At 33.5% G+C, this 18,835-nt stretch overlaps 3 protein-coding genes across 8 annotated transcripts; 2 read left to right on the forward strand and 1 right to left on the reverse strand.

Moving 5' to 3' along the window:
- The first annotated feature begins 233 nt into the window (after positions 1–233).
- LOC105121822 (uncharacterized) lies at positions 234–2,573 on the forward strand. The gene is made up of 2 exons (XM_011020628.1): positions 234–1,227; positions 2,019–2,573. The coding sequence occupies exons 1-2, from the start codon at positions 686–688 to the stop codon at positions 2,512–2,514; spliced, it is 1,038 nt and encodes a 345-aa protein (XP_011018930.1). The 5' UTR covers positions 234–685; the 3' UTR covers positions 2,515–2,573.
- A 4,532-nt stretch (positions 2,574–7,105) lies between these two features.
- LOC105121823 (uncharacterized) lies at positions 7,106–12,357 on the forward strand. Of its 3 annotated transcripts, none has more exons than XM_011020630.1 (10): positions 7,106–8,376; positions 8,482–8,552; positions 8,658–8,782; positions 8,896–9,017; positions 9,356–9,541; positions 9,985–10,059; positions 10,591–10,691; positions 11,482–11,534; positions 11,686–11,874; positions 12,234–12,357. In XM_011020630.1, the coding sequence occupies exons 1-10, from the start codon at positions 8,191–8,193 to the stop codon at positions 12,353–12,355; spliced, it is 1,230 nt and encodes a 409-aa protein (XP_011018932.1). In that variant the 5' UTR covers positions 7,106–8,190; the 3' UTR covers positions 12,356–12,357. The 3 variants fall into 3 exon arrangements, with proteins under 3 accessions (XP_011018932.1, XP_011018933.1, XP_011018931.1); XM_011020631.1 differs by lacking the exon at positions 12,234–12,357 and adding an exon at positions 11,967–12,210 and having other exon boundaries at positions 7,107–8,376; positions 8,482–8,561; XM_011020629.1 differs by having other exon boundaries at positions 7,109–8,376; positions 8,482–8,561.
- Positions 12,358–14,960: 2,603 nt separating this feature from the next.
- On the reverse strand, positions 14,961–18,687 carry LOC105121824 (uncharacterized). Of its 4 annotated transcripts, XM_011020633.1 has the most exons (4): positions 18,214–18,687; positions 18,059–18,067; positions 17,332–17,978; positions 14,961–16,956 (listed from the first exon to the last, which is right to left on the reverse strand). In XM_011020633.1, the coding sequence occupies exons 3-4, from the start codon at positions 17,512–17,514 to the stop codon at positions 15,265–15,267; spliced, it is 1,875 nt and encodes a 624-aa protein (XP_011018935.1). In that variant the 5' UTR covers positions 17,515–17,978; positions 18,059–18,067; positions 18,214–18,687; the 3' UTR covers positions 14,961–15,264. The 4 variants fall into 4 exon arrangements, with proteins under 4 accessions (XP_011018935.1, XP_011018938.1, XP_011018934.1 ...); XM_011020636.1 differs by lacking the exon at positions 18,059–18,067 and having other exon boundaries at positions 17,332–17,444; XM_011020632.1 differs by having other exon boundaries at positions 17,332–18,067.
- Positions 18,688–18,835: the final 148 nt, after the last annotated feature.

The raw sequence follows: 18,835 nt of genomic DNA on the forward strand, positions 1-18,835 counted from the left end.
GATTATTTGTTGTTTGCCATCGCTGAATTCTTAATAATTAAATGCTGAAATTGATACGTTGAATGCTAAAAATTACTGATTTTTTTTGTCTGTGTTGTTTCGATTTGTTAATATTAAAAATAAATTAAAAAACAATAATGGGTTAAGAGGTCATTATCTACAACGACAATGGAAAACAAGCCACAACCAAATCTGCAAACGTAAGATGGAATGGCTCTTCCGAGAAGCGAATATTGAATCACGGAGGTTGTGGGATTTTGAGGTTTGTTAAACCAGAAAAAACACAAGTCCGAGCGTTCCAACCCTCAACACATTAATTTATTAGAATAACAGAGCCTAAAATGATGATATAACCATTGGCGTTGTCTGATATGGACCAGGGCTATATTTAGATATTCACTCTTCAACCAAAACCCACACCAAGAAGGTTAAAGCTTATAGCTAATTAGCAAGATTTCATAGGTTAAATCAAATCTACCCTCGCTTAGTCACCTCCATGCACATGGGTTTCCATCCTCCAAACCAACAGCCTCTGATCTTTATGATCTGTATTGATTTGTTTTCTATTATAGCTTCAAGGTTATTATCATCATAAATATCTGTAAAGAATCTTATGCATCGCAATTATCTCAAGAATCTTGTTCAGCTCTAGTTTTAGGCCTAGGGATATTTGCTGATCAGTAACATGGCAAATATCACATACAGAGATCCAGAGCTAGAAGAGAGTTTCTCCTTCAGTGGCTGCTATGACTTCAACTCACCATTCCAATCAATCTTCTTCGATGAGAGCGACGACGAGAGCTACATTGAAATAGCCCTTGAACCCTCCCAGAAAAATGGTCATGGAGGTATTAATTGCTGGGCTGATGAGGAAATGGAGCTACGTATATCATTTTCATCTAGTGCTCCCTTCCAAGAACTCTCCACCAAAAAAATCAGTAATGAGCATGAGTCTGCGGCCACAATGCCATCGTCTCCATCATCAACAACATTCACAATGAGCTCTTCTTCTCCTTCCATGGAGAGTGGTCAACGGGATGCACAAATGGGGTCCAAGGCTTCTGCTTCTACTTGTAGAGCCCAAAAGGCCATTAAAAGGAAGGTGCAGTTCCCTAAAGTGAACAGTGTTCTAAATATGTTAAAGCCCAGTTTGACGGTATCATCAGAGGCCGGTGATGGAAATGGCCATCCGGCTAACAACAATCATTTGGAGCTTGTAAGCAGCAGGTATTTTCTATATTTTCATTCTGTCTCTCTTTTTCTTTTTCTTTTTTTTTCTTTTTTTTTTTTTGAGATGCAACAACAAATTGTGCCCCCCTTTTTTCCCCAAGAAATGGCCGTGTTCAATATCAGAATTTAGAAAACAAAATGGCCCACAATCACTAATTTTATGTGGATGGGCCGTGGTTGGTCCATTTCAGATTTTGAGTTTTAGGCTAATCACATGTCCTAATCTAGCCCATGATCTCTTCTGTTACAATTTACAACGTTAGAAGTATGGTGTATTTAAAAAGTGTTTTTAACTCTTTTTTTTTTGTTTAAAATTAATTTTTTATAATATTAAATTATTTTAATATGATGATGATAAAAATAAATATTTTAAAATAAAAAATATTATTTTAAAGCATTTTCAAATGAAAAATATTTTTAAAAAATATTGCTACTACAATTCTAAATACTGAAATAGCAAAAATGAAGTGTAGATATAGTTTCTCTTTCTTGAATTTTATCAAGCTGTAATGTTATCACTAAACTAAATACTTAATGAAAAATTTACATACAATAGATGTAAGAATTTACTTATCCCCGTAAGTGATGCTAGAAAATTCAGATATCTTCCATCAATCGGTAAAACCAGTTTTTAATGGCTGAAACACGTGTAACTAATCAATACAATGGGTATAGATTGTATTGACAAATAATTTAAATTTATTTATACGTGATTATTATAGGCACTGAATATAATAATTATCACTGATCGCTGGCCGTGTTGATTTCCTGTTTCAAATCTACCATAGCACCATGAAAGGATCAAAGACAGCAGCCATGAGCAGTAATGGGATCGTGATGAAGTTCTTGATCAAATTTCGAAACTTGAAGATTCGAACTCTGCTTGCATCATTTATGAAGTCCTGCCAAGTGATTAACTCCCCCCAAGAGCCGAGGAATACTGGGACACATCAGAAGCTAATGAATCCATTCGATAAATGGTTTGCGCAAGGAAGTAGCAGCAGCAACGTCTACTCAAACAACCTCTTTGGAGAAGGTGAGAGGTCAGGAGTATTGGAGACGAAAATGGATACAGTTAGAGGAGTTGTGGAAACGATGAGTAGCAGCAGTAGCGTTGGCCGCGAAGATAGAAAATTTAGAAGTTGCCCAAGCCCTGCAAAATCCTCCCCAGTTCACCAAGAACTCTCAAGTGATGATCAGAATCATAAAATATGTCCTAAAGATAACTCGATTCAGGCGGCTATTGCTCATTGTAAGAGATCGTTGGGTCCAAAAACTGTCTGATTTTGTCTTCCTTAAATTTGTCCTCTCTGCATGTTGGAATTTATGTATCTTTGTGAGAACTTTACCCCTGTTTTGACCTCCCAACGTTCATGTCTCTCGTGGAGTTCAAGTCCTGTATATACCCATTTTCTTCCGAGTAAATCTGAGATTATACCCGCTAGATTTTTATTTTTTTTGCAGATCATGCAATTAGTTTTTGGGTTTACACGAATATATTATGGTAAAAAAATAATAATTATTCGGAATTTTAGAAAGCAGATGATAGAAATGAATAAAGGTCAATTCTTGATTATAAGCAATCCTTATTTTGAACGAGTGTTTTGGGGGAGGTACTGACATCTTTTCCAAACATAAGTAAATTCCTGAATCCTAATTCCAGATAATGCAGACCAAAATTCATTGATTCTAATAAATTTTAGGTATTTATTGAGATTAATTAGGTAACCAATTACACCTAGAAAATAAACTATTGGTGGCGACTCTTTTACTTTCCCCTTTTCTTGTCTGCGACGGTTCCACTTGCCCTCGGGTCCGGGCATGTCATCACAAGTTGCATATCTTAATGTTGCAAACATTAATTAGTTATTTGGATATTTATAATTACATGAACGTACGACTTCAAGCTGGATTAATAGTTAATCCTTAACTTTATGCCGTGGTCTCGATTCTTTTTCATAAAAAAATGATTTGCTGCAGACATGTCTCAAAGAAGTAAGCTAAATTTACAACTGAGATCATATATCTAATTGAGTTAAATAAATTGTTTTTATTTTAATTACACAATAAAAAAATTAACAGCAACAATAAATGTATCAAATAAAAAAATAATTACAATAACCTAGAATATTTTTTTTTAAAGAGGGATAAATGGTATATCTAGAAAAAAAATTTTAATGAAAAAACTAAATTGTACAAAGAATGAAAAATAAAAAAAATCTTCAAATAAAAAAATAGTAAAAATCCTATAAAAAATTAAAAAAAATAGCAAAGTCCAATCTCCAATCAAATCTAATATTTAAAGATGATACTGAAAAAGCTTAAGCTTAGAAGAAAAAAAAAATATATCCGGATAAATTTTTTAAATCTTGGTTAATCTTTAAATGCATTACTCGTTAAATCTTAAACTTGAGCTGAATGAATAATATTAATTTAATATTAAGAATGAAATTGAAAAATAAATATTAATTTAAAGAATTTATAAAAATAAAAAATAAAAGATGATGAAATCATAAAAAATAATTTTAAAAATAATTAAAAATAAAATAAATTAAAAAATTAAAAAAATTTATATAAATAAATTTAAATAAAAAATATTAATTAAAATAACATAAACTAAATTTTAACCAAAAAAAAAACAAATGGAATGCCAATGTGATATTTTGAATGTCAGGCACGAAAATAAAAAAGGACAAAAAAAAGAAGAAGCTAACTAGAAAGAATTACATCGCCAATATCATCCAGGAAGTTTGGCCCCACTGTGATGATTTGATGATTTAGAAAGCACCAAGGAATGATGTATGTTTTTGGCCACCATAGTTGCTGCACATGTCGCCTGAACATAACAATGTTGCTTGCTTACTGACACATATAATGCATGTGATAGCCGTCTCAGACTACATGATTGTCACATATAATGCATGTGATAGCCGTCTCAGATTACTTACCAAAAAAAAAAAAAGATAGCCGTCTCAGACTACATGATTGTAAAAAAGAAGAAGATGAAAATGCAACAACTCCTTGGAGCAAGCTGCAGAAATTTTATTTTTCATTCAGGTGTGCAGTGAAAAGTGGAATTTCAAAAAAGCTTCTAAATCTATTTAAATAATTTATTTTCAGAAAAATTAAATAGTGATACCGTGTAAAAAAAAATTATAAATTATCTCACATAAAATAAATAATAATTAAAATAATAGAGACAAATCTAAAAAATTAAAAAAATAAAAGATGAAGAAATTAAAATAATAATAATCAATATTTCATAAATTATTTCAAATAAAATAAGAAGCAGTCAAAAGAATAAGGACTAAATTTGATAGATAAACAATTTCAGTAAAAAAAACAAATAACAATTATAAAAATAAGGACCAAAGTTAATATAAAAATTAAATTTTAAGAGATGAAATTAAAAAATAAATATTTAAAACAAAATATATGTAGCAATCAAAAGTTAAGGATCAAATTTAATATAATCAGCAAATAATGACATTTCTAAATTTTTCACAACTTCTAGAAAGTGTTTTTCATTCAAATTTTCTAGAAAAATACTTTCCTGAAAATCAAGCCAAATTTTTCTTTGATTGAAAAATATTTTCAGTTGACCAACTTTTCTAACGGCAAACAAACACAAGAAAGTTTGGAAAATAATTTCCCGACAATCACTTTTCGAAAAACAAACATAACAAAAAAAATACTTTTCTAAAACCAAGCCAAATTTTTTTGACTGAAAAATATTTTTCGTTGACCAGAAAGTTTTTTTACTAATTCGAAAGTGTTTTTCATTAACTAACTTTTCTAAAAACAAGAAAGTTTAAAAAGTAATTTCTCGAAAATTACTTTTTAAGAAATAAATAATTTTTTACTTCTTTCTATTAATTTTATAATGATAAATAGATTTTTTGAAAAGATTTTGTTTTTTTAAATAATTAGTTCAAATTTTTTAGAATAATAAAATAATAATTTTATTATTTCAATTCAAAATAAATCAAATCAAATGCATTTCTACACTGCTTTTCCCATGAACGTTAATGTTTTTGTTAATTTTATTTATTTCATGGACAGATAGGTGCAGATCCTGCAGGTCCTACAGTAACTGACTACCTGTCTCAACCCTCAAATGCTGTCTAACGTATACGATATAGATATAGTTCGTAGACAATTTTATGTAGTTGTTTCCTTGCAGCTTCCTCATGCGTGGATTATTCCGATCGACAAAGGCCCACTCCCACCCTGTTTCTCCTGGATTTAGTCCACTCTTGGGCTTTACGGCTTCAAAGAAATATTTAAGAGGCATTGAAGGTGAAAGATCTAGAATAGCTAGAAACAAATATATATGCTGTATTGTGGAGATAACCAAAAAAAATAAAAAATAAATAAAGAGAATTAAAAGCAAATACTTGGAGAGAATTAAGGTGGGACTTTGAACCTCCAGCTCTTCGTTTAAGGGTTTTTTCTCTAATGTCTAATGGGAGGGTAGTATAACTTATTTTTTATTTTTTAAAGTTTATTTTTGATATTAACGTCTTAAAATAATCTAAAAAAAACAAAAAAAAACAAATTTAATCTAAATTCCAAACATTCACGCGTGATTTCCTACTGACTATTGAATTCAGAATAGAAATTATATGAGAGGAAGAAAATTTATACCCGGGATTTCTCATTTTCTTAAGCAACATTCGTAATTGGTCCGCCGTGGCTAGCTGCTTTTGGTCCGACTTGACCTTGAGCCACTTTATTAATTTCATCTTGTAGACGCCATGTCCCGGTTCATTTTCATCTATACGCACGTCTACTGTTATTTAATCAGGATGTGGTTAAATTGGATTTTCAATCATTTTCAGTTGCTATCACTCACATTCTAATTTCCAACTTAATTATTATACATTCATGCTAAGAAACGTGTATAACTAGGGTTATGGTATTGCTTCGAAGCCCAATTGTATTTTTAAATTTTTAATAATCATTTTGATAACCAAAAACATTATTTCTAGAATTTTTTTAGCGCATTAAACATTGTTTAAGAGTTTATTTCATTATTAAATTTATGTTAATTAATTACTAATTTAAACTCATTAGCTTGCAACTCAAAAAAAATCTATCAAGATTTATTATGATAGGAACAACCAAGTTATTACTAGATTTATATATATTTTCTACCTTTTAGTGATTTTTTTGTATTGAGAAATTTAGTTATGAAACTTTTTATTTTTTCATAACATTAATTTATGAATTTATATTATTTATTTCTCTTATTTTATTTAGATCACTTATTAATTATAATTTTGTTAACTCATTTTATCATATTTTAATGTAAATTAATTTTTTAGCTAGCATTATCAATATATAATCAGTTAAAAATATTATTTATAATTTTATAATTCGAGTTTATTATCTAAATTTATATTGTATTTTTTATATCTTGTCAAAATAAAATATTTTTTACAACCTTGATTTCACCCCTTGAAATAAAATTTATAATTTAGCTATAGATACAATTCCAATACGATAACAAGATATCTCATAAAAAAATTAATGAAAATTAAATTTTACAGATTAAGTTAGATTAAGTTATTAAAAGGGTTCTTGATATTTTAATAATACATAAAGTAATTAATTAATTAATCTTATCCACAATATCTGATAAATTAAAAAGGTGTTTGAGAGTCTATTTTAACAATAAATTTTATAAATTTTATAATTTTTTAAATTATTTTTTAATATTTTTGAATCATTATAAAATATTAATATAAAGATTGCGCGCGCGCGCACAGATTTGAATCATTATAAAATATTAATATAAAAATTACGCGCGCGCAGATATGTATATATATAAACAATTTTTAACTGGAATTCCACTGAATCTAACTTCCGATGGTGAGGAACCCGTAAAAGATTCATGCCCTTTCGTAGAGAAAACCTTGGAAAGTCTGTGATATCCATGGAACTTCCAGTTACCATTAAGAAAGCGCTCAAACGCTATGCATACACACCCTGTGATATGCTACAACTTTGCTCAAATTGTGGATGACTGCGTTCATCAGTTCGGTTCTTAATTAAGGAAGCAAGAATCTAAGTATGAGAGGAGGACACGGCGCCTGTTGTAGGAGTACGGGAAAGGGACACTCGATTTCAGCTCAGCATTGAAAGTGAAGGGGGAGGGTAGCTGATGAAATGAGTGGAGATGGGAGAAACGCATAGAGAGTTGATTGCCCATACAAAGACATGTTGGAAGATGCATCCATTTGTGTAGTTAGCTAGCTAGATATCACAAGCACACGCAGCTCTGTTCTTTATCACCATGTATCTTAAATCTTAATTTAAAACACCAGATGTTGACCACGAAGTTTCCAATGTCCCTATCAAATTGGCAGAAGCTGTGTGATAAACAGCTAGCAGAGATGCGTGTTGCTCATTGCAGGCTCGTGTTCTGGCTCTCGGTGTGGAGACGAGCAAGGGGCCCTCCTCGTTTCTTTCTTTCTTTCCTTCTTGTCGAAGATTATTATTATTATTATGGCTGATTAGTTATATCTAAATTTAAATTGGAATCAGAATAGCAAAGTGCCAGTCATTGGGCTTGGCTCTTTGCTAGCTTTTTCCTTCGCATTTTTTCTTTGTTTTTTTTTTAATACTTTCAAGAAAATCTATCAGATTCACTTACTTTTTACTTTTTGCACTTTTGATATAATTTTTAAATACCATTATAAATTCTTTCGATCTTTTTAAATTCCTAAGGTTTTGTCGTCTTCAATTTCTCTCTTCCACTATTGTTAGAGTTACCGTTTCAAAGAAGTTCGTTAATATAATGGAGTATCCTTCATTTTCATTATGGAGTTTTGCAGAGGATTCTTCTGAATGTGTTAGGGATTTAGTCTAAATGACATTTATATTATCTTGTTAAAGGACTGCCTGAGCAGACTTGGTGAACGAGTGAAGCGATTGGCTTCTTTCAAGAAAGAGACCATGGAGAGATTCTTATCAGCTATGGTCCCCGCCGGAAACCAGGCCGGAGGACAGTCGCTCTTAAACACCATCAAAATTGCTGTTCTGCCTATAGCCAAAGTATTTACCATGTGCTTCTTGGGATTTCTTATGGCCTCCAAGCATGTTAACATCTTGCCAGCTAGTGGAAGGAAACTCTTAAATGGGGTAATTTCAACCAAATTTGGTTTAGTTTAATTTAGTTTTATATGATTAAATTGATGCTCTAGATAATGCATGTAGCACTAACTGGTTGCTTTAATTATATCGCAGCTGGTTTTTTCGCTTCTGCTACCTTGCTTGATATTTTCTCAACTTGGCCAAGCTGTCACTTTAGAGAAAATGTTGGAGTGGTGACTGTTGCTTGTTTTTCTTTTCTTTTCCCATATCTGCAGAATGATAATAAGGTTTTTGTTGTTCTTATAGCTGCTACCTATTCTATATTTCAGGTGGTTTATTCCCATGAATGTTTTTCTTGGCTCCTTATCTGGCTCAATAATAGGTTTTGTAGTTGCATCCATTGTCCGGCCACCTTATCCATTCTTCAAGTTTTCAATCATACAAATCGGAATTGGTGAGCCACTTCATTTTCGAAATCCTGATAAATTCTAGTCTCTTTGTATTTCTGCTGGCGTCCATGCTTTTCAGACCATGGCTTGTAACAGTGAAATGCATCCTTCCATTCAGGGAATATTGGGAATGTGCCACTTGTATTGATTGCAGCTCTATGTAGAGATACATCCAAACCTTTTGGCGACTCAGAAAAATGTAGCACAGATGGGACTGCCTACATCTCATTTGGCCAGTGGGTAAGCCTCAAGCATCTATTAGTCTATTGTTATTGCCTGTACTTGACGACTGGGGCTGCAGAACTTTATGGTGCTTGTGTTGTTAATGAATTAGCATGCATACACTCTTCCCTCATATATATATATATATTATCCTTCAGGTAGTTTTCTTGCTGAAACAAGCTTGGGTTTCTCTCATTACTAACTCATACTGTGATTGTTTACTCTCTCTTCTGACTATCTTACCCAACAAACTTGAAGTTAAAAAATCAGGGAAGAAGTTTTTTAACCGTTAAACATGTCTTTTTTGCTTTTTTTCCATGAAGTTGACTGGTTAGGCTCTGGTTGATGCATGCCAGGTTGGTGCAATCATTTTATACACATACGTATTTAACATGCTGGCGCCTCCACCGGAAGTTACCTTCGATATTGAGGATGCAAATCTTTCCATCAAGAGCCCAGCAAAAGATGTTCCTCCTGAGCAAGTCCCATTGCTTCTCCAGGAGGATGCACCAGAAGAATTGGATGCTCTCAAGAGAGGGAAGGTAAGAATCAAGTTATGCATGCATGTTATGAATATCTGATAAATAGCTGGCATTTAAACTTCCAGGTCATGATTATCTTATTGATAAATAGACATGCTGTGCCAATGGTATCTGTGTCAATTAAACTGCAGTCTGCTCTTAAGTTTCTAAGTTTTGACGAAGGAAATGGTACTAAGATGAATGTCAACTCAACTACTCTTCTCAATATCGAAACTCATTGTTCTTGGTATTTATGACTTTTTACTGGGTTGTAAAGTGGTTTTAAGACAATATCACCACTCTTGGTTTTTGTCAGAGATTTCTCAAAGTTGTGACCCAGCACCATAAATTTTGAAGAAAACACAGAAAAACTATTTTCTCCTAATTCACTTAATGGTGGTGTTTTATCGTATCTTTATTTCCTCTTCATAGACTTGGGTTTCATTATCTCTTGCGTTTTGCAGATCAAACAATTTCTGGCCTCTTTCTATGTCAAGTTAAAGCTGAAGCAAATTCTTCAGCCCCCTATAATTGCTTCTGTAAGTTCACTTTCGTCTTTAACCTTTTGTTTTGGTATATTTATGGTGAACTCTTAGGTGATGTTCTGACATGAGATTCCGGATACTTATTAGAATTGCAAAATCTGTTCTTGACTGTAAGAATGCTAGTGAAAACTGTGCCACCACTTGGTTTCATAGAATTTTTTGTTGAAGCATCTTATATGGATGAAAAGGAACTAAGCCCGAACATACCTTTATTCTTCCACTTGTTGGACAGGCCAAACGCTGCAGAGTACTATCACCTTTATAATTCACCATCCTTTCTGTTCACTGGCAAAGTTCTAAGCTCGCACATTTTAACTCAATTTTCTCTGTAGATGTCAGCTGGCTTAGTAAAGTTACTTGGTTCTTATCAAAAAGCCTTGGATTTACCCCTTAAAACCAGCAGAGTGCATTATATTAAAAAAAATAAAATAAAGAAAAGGAAAGGAAACAACAGAGAGAAGACAATTTTTATTGTCCTTCCTCTTTCAACTTTCCTTTTAATTGATATGCTCTTGTTTTCTGCAGATCCTAGCCATGTTCCTTGGCGCAGTACCATTCTTGAAGCGATTGATCTTTACAACTGATGCTCCACTTTTCTTTTTCACTGACAGCTGTATGATTCTCGGGTATGCCTGCCTCTTACACCAAGCGTTTCTTATTATTTGTGATTGCTCATTTTCCTGATTCGTGAGTATATTGGAACATGTCAAGCTGGCTACCTATGAGGTCCAGATTCATCACTGACAAGGTTCTTTAGAACGGGAGAACAAGGGAAAGAAGAACAATTCTTTTTATTATGTGAATTAATGAATCAATATTATTTTAATGAAGTAGAAACTTGTATAGCATGTAAATAGTGAGATTTTGAAAGCTCTTGGAGATTTCCTTAAACTGGATTTCAAAACATTTGCCTATGCTCTGAACAGGCCCACGTCTGATTTTTCATGCATGCCAAATCACTTGAGTTGATTCAAGAACTAGAAAATGAAAGTAGTATTGATACTCAACTTTTGAGATAAACGGGACCAATTTTTTGCTATATCCTAACTGGCATGATCATCAAATTGCATCTTCTTGGAACTGAAAGGCTTGTGTAATTAGTCATGCTGATGCATTCTGAACAGCATGTGTAATATTCAATACATGCGAACTCACAAACAGGGCAGAGTTACCTTACAATCCCTGCTAATTTGATAGAAATAGAAACATCTTGTACAAACTTGCTTCTGAATATTTTGAAAACGAAGCTTGACATGCATGTATGGTGTTTGGTTTCTCCTCGTGCAGTCAAGGTGGATTTATTTATAGTGCTGAGACATGAGAAGTGATTTATTCTTTCCAAGTTACTTCTGCATTGCGTGATGAAGATGCTTCTAATTGGTTTTGCTGATTCCTTATACTGCTTCTGGTTCTCAGGGAAGCCATGATTCCATGCATTTTGTTGGCACTAGGAGGCAATCTCATTGATGGCGAGTTAATTCCCTAATAATTTTTTGTTACTTTATTGTGCCATCTCATTATCTGTATTCGAAGTAATGGCCTCTTAGTTTTGTTGAAAAATTAGATTATCAGCTTAAACACTTTGTGGATTTCAAGTGAAAGCTCTTTGTTTCACTGCAGGACCGGGAAGTTCTAAACTTGGTTTTCGGACAACTGCCGCTATTATTTTTGGTCGGTTAGTTTTGGTGCCTCCTGCTGGACTTGGCATAGTTACATTGGCTGATAAGCTTGGCTTCCTCCCTCCTGGTGATAAGATGTTCAAGTTTGTCCTGCTTCTGCAACATACAATGCCTACATCTGTCCTTTCTGGTAAGGCTCACCTATGCATTTTCAATCAAAACGCGAACTTTCAAGTAATCAGAAAATTAGCATTTCATAATCAATCTTGTTGTTCGGAACAGTATTTCACATTGCCTTCATTGAAACTGTTCGTGATATGCAAGAGAAAAAGAAGAAGAAACAACTAATATTTTTCTGTGCTGGTATATGAAGGCTATATTTAACTTGGTTGGGAAGTGGGGCAAAGGTAAAATATGGAAGATTCTTCCCCTCAAATGTCAGACAGACAAATAATTCATTTGAAAGCAGGGATTAGAAATCAATGTTATTAGTATTGGGTTGACATGGAAGGTTAGCATCTCTTTACTTAATCAGTCCCCTCTCTCTAGGTGCCGTGGCGAATCTAAGAGGCTGTGGAAGAGAAGCTGCTGCTGTTCTATTCTGGGTTCATATTTTTGCTATTTTCTCAATGGCTGGATGGATTGTCCTTTATCTCAACATGCTGTTCTGAAATCGCTGCGTTAAGTATGTGTTTGTTAACGGTTGGCCGCGTTAACAAACGAAGCCTAACCCATTGTTGACACGAACCTATCTTCAGTGCAGTTTATTTTACTTTCAACCACTGTCAATAGCCAAGTAGATTAGCAAAAACTCGAAATAATTCTTCTTGTTTTGGTTACAGAGTAGTGGCTCGAGGGAGGGAGCATTGGTGCCTGTTGAGCTACAAGCTCCATTGGAGCAGTTAATGTATGCATAGCCTTTGTTTATAAGTGCTGCAGGAAGGTGCTCTGGAATATATATATATATATATATTAAGCTTATTCCTTTTTTTATCCATCAGTTGCCATATCCATTCAATTTTTTTAGACCCGGGCGAGTTGGATATATTGGGTTAGGATAAAATTTTCGTGGATATTACATGTATTCATGAAAAGAGCATCTTAATTCTTTTATCCTTCGACAATCCTAAAATACATATTGGGTTGCAACTACTAAAATTAGATGAGACCCTTAAAATACAAGTTCAATCTGGACTGTTAAAATTTTTATTTGTTTTTCTCGTTCTCTTGGGTACCAAACAAAAAAGAAATGGAATTGAAAAATACACTATCACCTTATCATATCAATCTTTAAACAAACAAATATAATTTTTGTAAAAGTGGGGAATGCTGAGAAGAGAAAGAGATTAAGAGAATAAGAAGCAACTATGAGTATTAAGATGAGAGAGGGAAAAAATGGAGAGATAAGGGAAAATATTGTTTACACCAAGAATTCGAGGTACTCATGTTGGGTTATATAAGTGGCGTCGAGTTGAACGAATTTTTAAATTCTCAACCCGCAATCTCAAAATATTTATTTATTAGATTTCTTGACATGTCCTATCATCTATTAAATCTACATTATTCAATTTTCATAGGTTAAGTTGGGTTAAATAATGTACATATTAAAGATAAATATATCTTTTTTAACACTCCTAAGTGTATTAACAATTTTGTTCTTCCTGCACAAAATCCCTACACTGGATATCGGAGGTAGTTTAGTCTTCTAAAAAGTTCATTAATCATTATTAGATTTAGATTGATTTAAAATAATTAGCTTTTTTTACATTTCTAAAACATAATAAAATGAGTAAATCATTTATAAAAGCAAAAAAAGATTAAACTAGTTTACAAGGACTTTTTTATATTTACAATCTTGTTCTTTAATTATAATTAAGTTGACTGAGAAGTAATTTAATATTTTAATAAATATAAAATATATAAAAAAAAAAAACTAAAAGTGATTAGTGTGAGAAAGTTGTGGTTTTTTGACATACATGTGCAATGACTTTCAATTGACAAAAATTTCTTGTGTTATTGGAATTATCATATCTTTTTCTTGTTGAGATATAGCACATGATATTAATGGTAGGGTAGTTTGTCATCCACATTATTTTTTTTATTTTCTTTATTTTTTTTCTTTTATTTTTTTTAAATCACATTGATTATTTAAAATTTCAAAGTTATTATTTTATTTATTGAGATTTGAACCTCGATTCTTGTTCATTTAATTTCTAAGTTTTGTTCTTGATTTTTTTTGTAAAATTTTGATCTATTTTCAATTTTATCAACCAATCCTAATTTGTGATATTTTTTTTTCAATTGGTCCCTTTTTTTAATTATTTTTGTATTTTGTTAAACTAATTTTTCTTTTTAATCTCACCTTTCAATAAAAAAATTTTATTTGTCCTCTAATTTAATTTTTTTTTTATTTTAATATTAATTCTCATTCTTTTAATTGCTATTTTTTTAGATTTTTTTGTGCAATTGAATTTCTTTTAATTTTATTATTCTATATTTGATTTGTTGAGAATTGCACTTTGTATTTTTTCAAATAAGCTACTTCTGATCTAATAATCTAGATCATGACTTTGAGAAGTTAAAGCGGGTTAACATTGTTTTTTTAAATTTATTTTATTTTTTTATTTCATCAATCGACTTTTCTTTTTTCAAAAAAAAATTTGTGATATTTTTTATTTTATTCTCTATTTGGTTATCATAATCTCATGACTTAAACCATGAATTTAACAAATTAACACAAGTTGACTTGATTTTTTTGGGATTCACTTTTTTAAAAAGAAATTATAATCTTTTTATAATTTCAGCCTTTAAAATTTTAATTCTTTTTTAAATTAATCTTTATCATTTTTATTGTTTTGGCTTTTATTAAGTTTTATATTTTTACAATTGGTTTGTTAATAATCAGGTTATGTTAATTATAGTTGATGTGGCCTAATTGTTTTATTTTTTTTATTTAATTATCCTTCCATATTTTTTTTTTTTTGAGAATTCAATTACATTGTTTTTTTTTTGCAAGTTACTGTAATCACTTTTTATTTCATCTATATATTATCATTGTCTTTTTTTATTTAATTAAATAAAATCAACTTATTTGATTCATTAAAATATATGACCTAAGTTGAATACTTGTTTTCTCTTTGAAACATGTTTGCTACAGCTGAACATATATATATAACACTCAGCGTATAAAGTATAAACTATAAAGGAGAGGAACATGTTTCCTCCGTAGCACGAGTCTACAACCCTAAACGAAAGGAACACGGGGACAGGAGATTCAATAACAATCAAGCATGACCGTGCGAGGGCCTCTTTTTTATTTATTTGTTTGTTTATTTTTCGAGTTATAAGTTCGAGTCATTAGCGTATCGAATGGCATAAAATGTTGCCCAATCAGCAACTAAAAATATCAAATCTTCATCGGACTTTCAGAAACCTGACCAGTTCCACTCCCCAGTCATCCATATTAGAGGCAAGGCATGATCATGCTTTCCGACCAAACATTAGATCCATTCAAGATAAGTGGGAAAAGAAAAAACAATAAATATCTTACGCGCTAAACACGTTCAGGCACAGAAAATCATCAGAAAAAAGACCACCATCTTCTCCTCCCATTGCCCCTTTGGTTGAGTTGGGAAGAGCCAGAAGCTTGAATTTGATGCAGGCCTCTCCCAGAGAAATTGCAATGACCATTTGCCCGTCTTCCTTGAGGATTGCCCCACCACATCACAAAGACAATACCCAAAAGGCTAACAAGGGGGGCAGCAGCAAGCAAAAGCCATCTCCTTCCACTGCCCTCTCTGCCAGAGCTATTTAAGGGCGGGCCCACATTCAGGAATCCTCTCCCTCTTTGAACACCTTCAAGAGGTTCATCTGAGACATCCGACGAACTGTCCCCGCTAACTTCCTGCCGCTGAATACCATGCATCTCCATTCTGGTACTAGAGTTTTGCCGACCCTCCTCATAGTCTTTATCATCGGTTGGAAACTCATACCTGCAGAGAGGACATGAATTTCGTGCACTCAGCCAAGGCAATATACAGTGAGGGTGGTATAGGTGAAGGCAGGGAAGCTTGTTAACTTCAGTGCCAACTGACAAAAGATCCTTGCAGATAGCACAAGCTAAACCATCATGCTTCTCATGGTCCTCATTGATGATCACAAGTGGTAGATTATTCACAAAAGACACAGCTGCAGGAGGTGCTCCTCTCCTTCCAATATCAGAACGAGCAAGAGCTTCAAGCAAATCCCCAAAGCCTGTGGCATAATCTCCAAACTCAGAATTCCACATGTGTTGTGGTAATTCTGATTCTTCCAAGTTAGCTAAGAAGCCATGGTTATATGCTTGTCTACTTTGCCTGGTTCTCCGGCGGTTCATGCCCTCAAATTCCAGTGAACGAAACTGCCTGCGCCAACTAACAGGGCCATTACCTTCACTAGGACTTGAAATAAACATATTTCGAAGTCGAGCTCCAGCTTCTACAGATCCAATTGTGTCTTCCTCGATATCAGCCTCTTCCCATTCCCCATCTTCTTCATCCTCTTCCTCTTCTAGGTCATCAGAGTTCCATTGTTGGAGACCAGCATGCATTGGATCTATGTCAGTATCACTGTCAAAATTGCTTCCCTCATCTGCTTGAATAAACATTTCTGTGTCCAGGACACCATGTCCATCCACAGAAGCATCAGAGTCTTCACCAAACACACTTAAAGAAATGGCATCACTCTCACTGTGAAAAACCCGGTACCTACTGGATCTGAAATTAATTTCACTCTCCCCATAAAGAGAATCCACATTATCAAAACTCTCACTTTCAGAATCTGAAAAAAGATGCTGCCATCTTCGAGAACTACTTGGAGTTGTGCGAGAGCTTGTACGCTGTAACAACCTAGCAGAACTATCACCATCTATAGATCGATCCTCATTCCCATAAATGGTGTTGTGGTTTTGCCTAGCCAAATTAATCACCTGAGAAAATTGTTGTGAGAAAAGGGTTTCAATCGATTCAGAGCTGCTGTGCCTGGTTCTTCTTCCTCTGTGAAGCCTCCTCCAATGAGAATCTCGAGTAGGGGTCTCAAGATCTTCAAGCAGCAAAAATTTACAGTGCCCACATATACTAATCTCAAGATCATCATTATCAGGTACAAGAATACTTCGGCACAGAGCACATACTGCTGAGTGGCTAGGATGGTCAGCTACAAAACCACCATTAACATGGATATGAGCAGTGGACAGGGGCACGTCCTGTGAAGTTCTTTGCAAATCCCTATCCATCTGAAAGTATACCAAGGAACAGAAAAGTGTTCAAAGACATGAGAGATAAGCAGGATCTCAAGGGCAGTTAGTTATCATAATATGCACACCAATTTTTTGGATAGACATTGTGGGAACAAAAACTGAGGATTGGAATTTTTTTAAGTGTTTCAAGAATTTATAGTTTGTTATAAAATCAGATAGCACCCCTTTATGGATTTCAATATCTTAGCCCACAGTGGATTCTAGTTTTTTTCCCCCTTCAATTCTCTCTGCTTGTTCTCCATCAGCAAGTCTTTGCAGTACAGCATAAGAATCAGTGAATTGACTACAAATTAACTATCCACCTTAATCCCTCATGCTAATGTTAATAAAAAACAAATAGAACAAATTTACCTTGAATGAAGGCCTGAACAATAAACTAAAACCATGCACAATTATTTTCCTCAAGAAATAATGTCGCTGGTAAAGGGGGGAACCAATATTGTTGCCTTGTTGGAAGAATAGTCCTGTGAAAGAAATACCCAAAGATGACTGAGTGCTTGTATGCAGATGACTCCAATGACAGCCACCTATCATACTAGACCCCACAGAAATTTTCTCAATAAAAATAAGGTATATTCAAAGAGCATATGAAACCAGACCCAAGCACCCTCTTATCTCAGGATAATAATCACAACAATAACACAAAAGCTTCCATGCTTTGACTTCCACTGAGTAACCTCTAACAAACACCAAATCACCACCAGCAGGATAAGATGAGAAGGTTTAGCTAAGTAGTTGTTCACAAACTCATATAAATCTGTTGAACTGAATGAACTCGATTAGAATGACCAAATCCCAAGAGGCGATGAGCTGGAAACTTGAGAACGGAGAGGGCATACGCATTGGAAATCTTCAAAGTAGTTGCTCGTTAAAGACCTCGCCTTCAAATCCAATAAGCAAAACCCAAATTCTCTCATCAGTTACAAAAGCAAGCATGCCTAGATTAAGAGGGGGTTTCAGCACCACTCAAAATATTTTAGCTCGATTATTGCACACTGAATACAATAGCCATTAGCTAGGTAATGTGAATTTTGGTTGCATACGAATTCAACCAGCTAAGGGAGACATACCGCAATTTTTTTTTCTTCTACAATTATCAGTATTGCAGTCAGTAATTCACAGACAAACAAATAGAAGAACTGAAAAACCATGAGATTAATTGCAAATAATAATAATAACAATAGCAATAAATAACTGGGAAATTGATGAAAAAGGAAAATTTTAAGAAATTACCGGGAAAATCAAGAAAGTGGAAAGAAACCGATCTTGACAGCAGTGACTCCAACTGCAAGAGCTAAAGCAGAATACTCCCTTCTTCAAATAAGAATGGGAAGAATCCAACACCACCACACCACAGCAATTACATATATATGGAGCAAGAAGTGGCAAAAATGGATCTAAGAAAGAAGAGAAAGAGAGAGACTTTTTGGTAGAGCAAGGAAGACGGGAAATTCCAACAAGACATGACAAGACAACCACCGCAACTACAATGAAAATTCCAAGAACAATAACAACAAACCTATTTTCTTAGGGGGGTGATTAAAACTCCAATAGGAAGAAAGGAGGACATTTTCTTAGAAATTGACAGAGAGAGTAGAAAAGGAAAGGAACGAAGAGGAGAAGAAAGGGAAAGCAGGCGCGTGAAATTTCTCTCTGTTATGATAATTGCGAAGATTTTAAACAGAGAGGAAGCAGCCTAGTAAACAACCAAACTCCTCCTGACCTCACCTCGCTTGACTGACTATAAAAGGTAAAGGGAAATTACAATCTAGTCCCCAACTTATTATATCTTTCATGTGTCAGTCCCCAATGTATGCCTCCTTTTTCTAAAAGGAATAATTACAAACAAAAAAAT

This window comes from Populus euphratica, unplaced genomic scaffold (assembly GCF_000495115.2).
Source record: "Populus euphratica unplaced genomic scaffold, PopEup_1.0 scaffold46.1, whole genome shotgun sequence".
Classification (NCBI taxonomy): domain Eukaryota; kingdom Viridiplantae; phylum Streptophyta; class Magnoliopsida; order Malpighiales; family Salicaceae; genus Populus; species Populus euphratica.

Excerpts from the sequence above, each read along its gene's own strand:
- LOC105121822 (XM_011020628.1), top strand. The coding sequence starts at position 686 with ATGGCAAATATCACATACAGAGATCCAGAGCTAGAAGAGAGTTTCTCC. Across the intron at positions 1,228-2,018 it reads TTGGAGCTTGTAAGCAGCAG|CACCATGAAAGGATCAAAGA; the intron begins GTATTTTCTATA and ends AATCTACCATAG.
- LOC105121824 (XM_011020633.1), bottom strand. The coding sequence starts at position 17,514 with ATGATAGGTGGCTGTCATTGGAGTCATCTGCATACAAGCACTCAGTCA. Across the intron at positions 16,957-17,331 it reads TGTTCAGGCCTTCATTCAAG|ATGGATAGGGATTTGCAAAG; the intron begins GTAAATTTGTTC and ends GTATACTTTCAG.
- LOC105121823 (XM_011020629.1), top strand. The coding sequence starts at position 8,191 with ATGGAGAGATTCTTATCAGCTATGGTCCCCGCCGGAAACCAGGCCGGA. Across the intron at positions 8,783-8,895 it reads AATCATACAAATCGGAATTG|GGAATATTGGGAATGTGCCA; the intron begins GTGAGCCACTTC and ends CCTTCCATTCAG. Across the intron at positions 9,018-9,355 it reads ACATCTCATTTGGCCAGTGG|GTTGGTGCAATCATTTTATA; the intron begins GTAAGCCTCAAG and ends GATGCATGCCAG.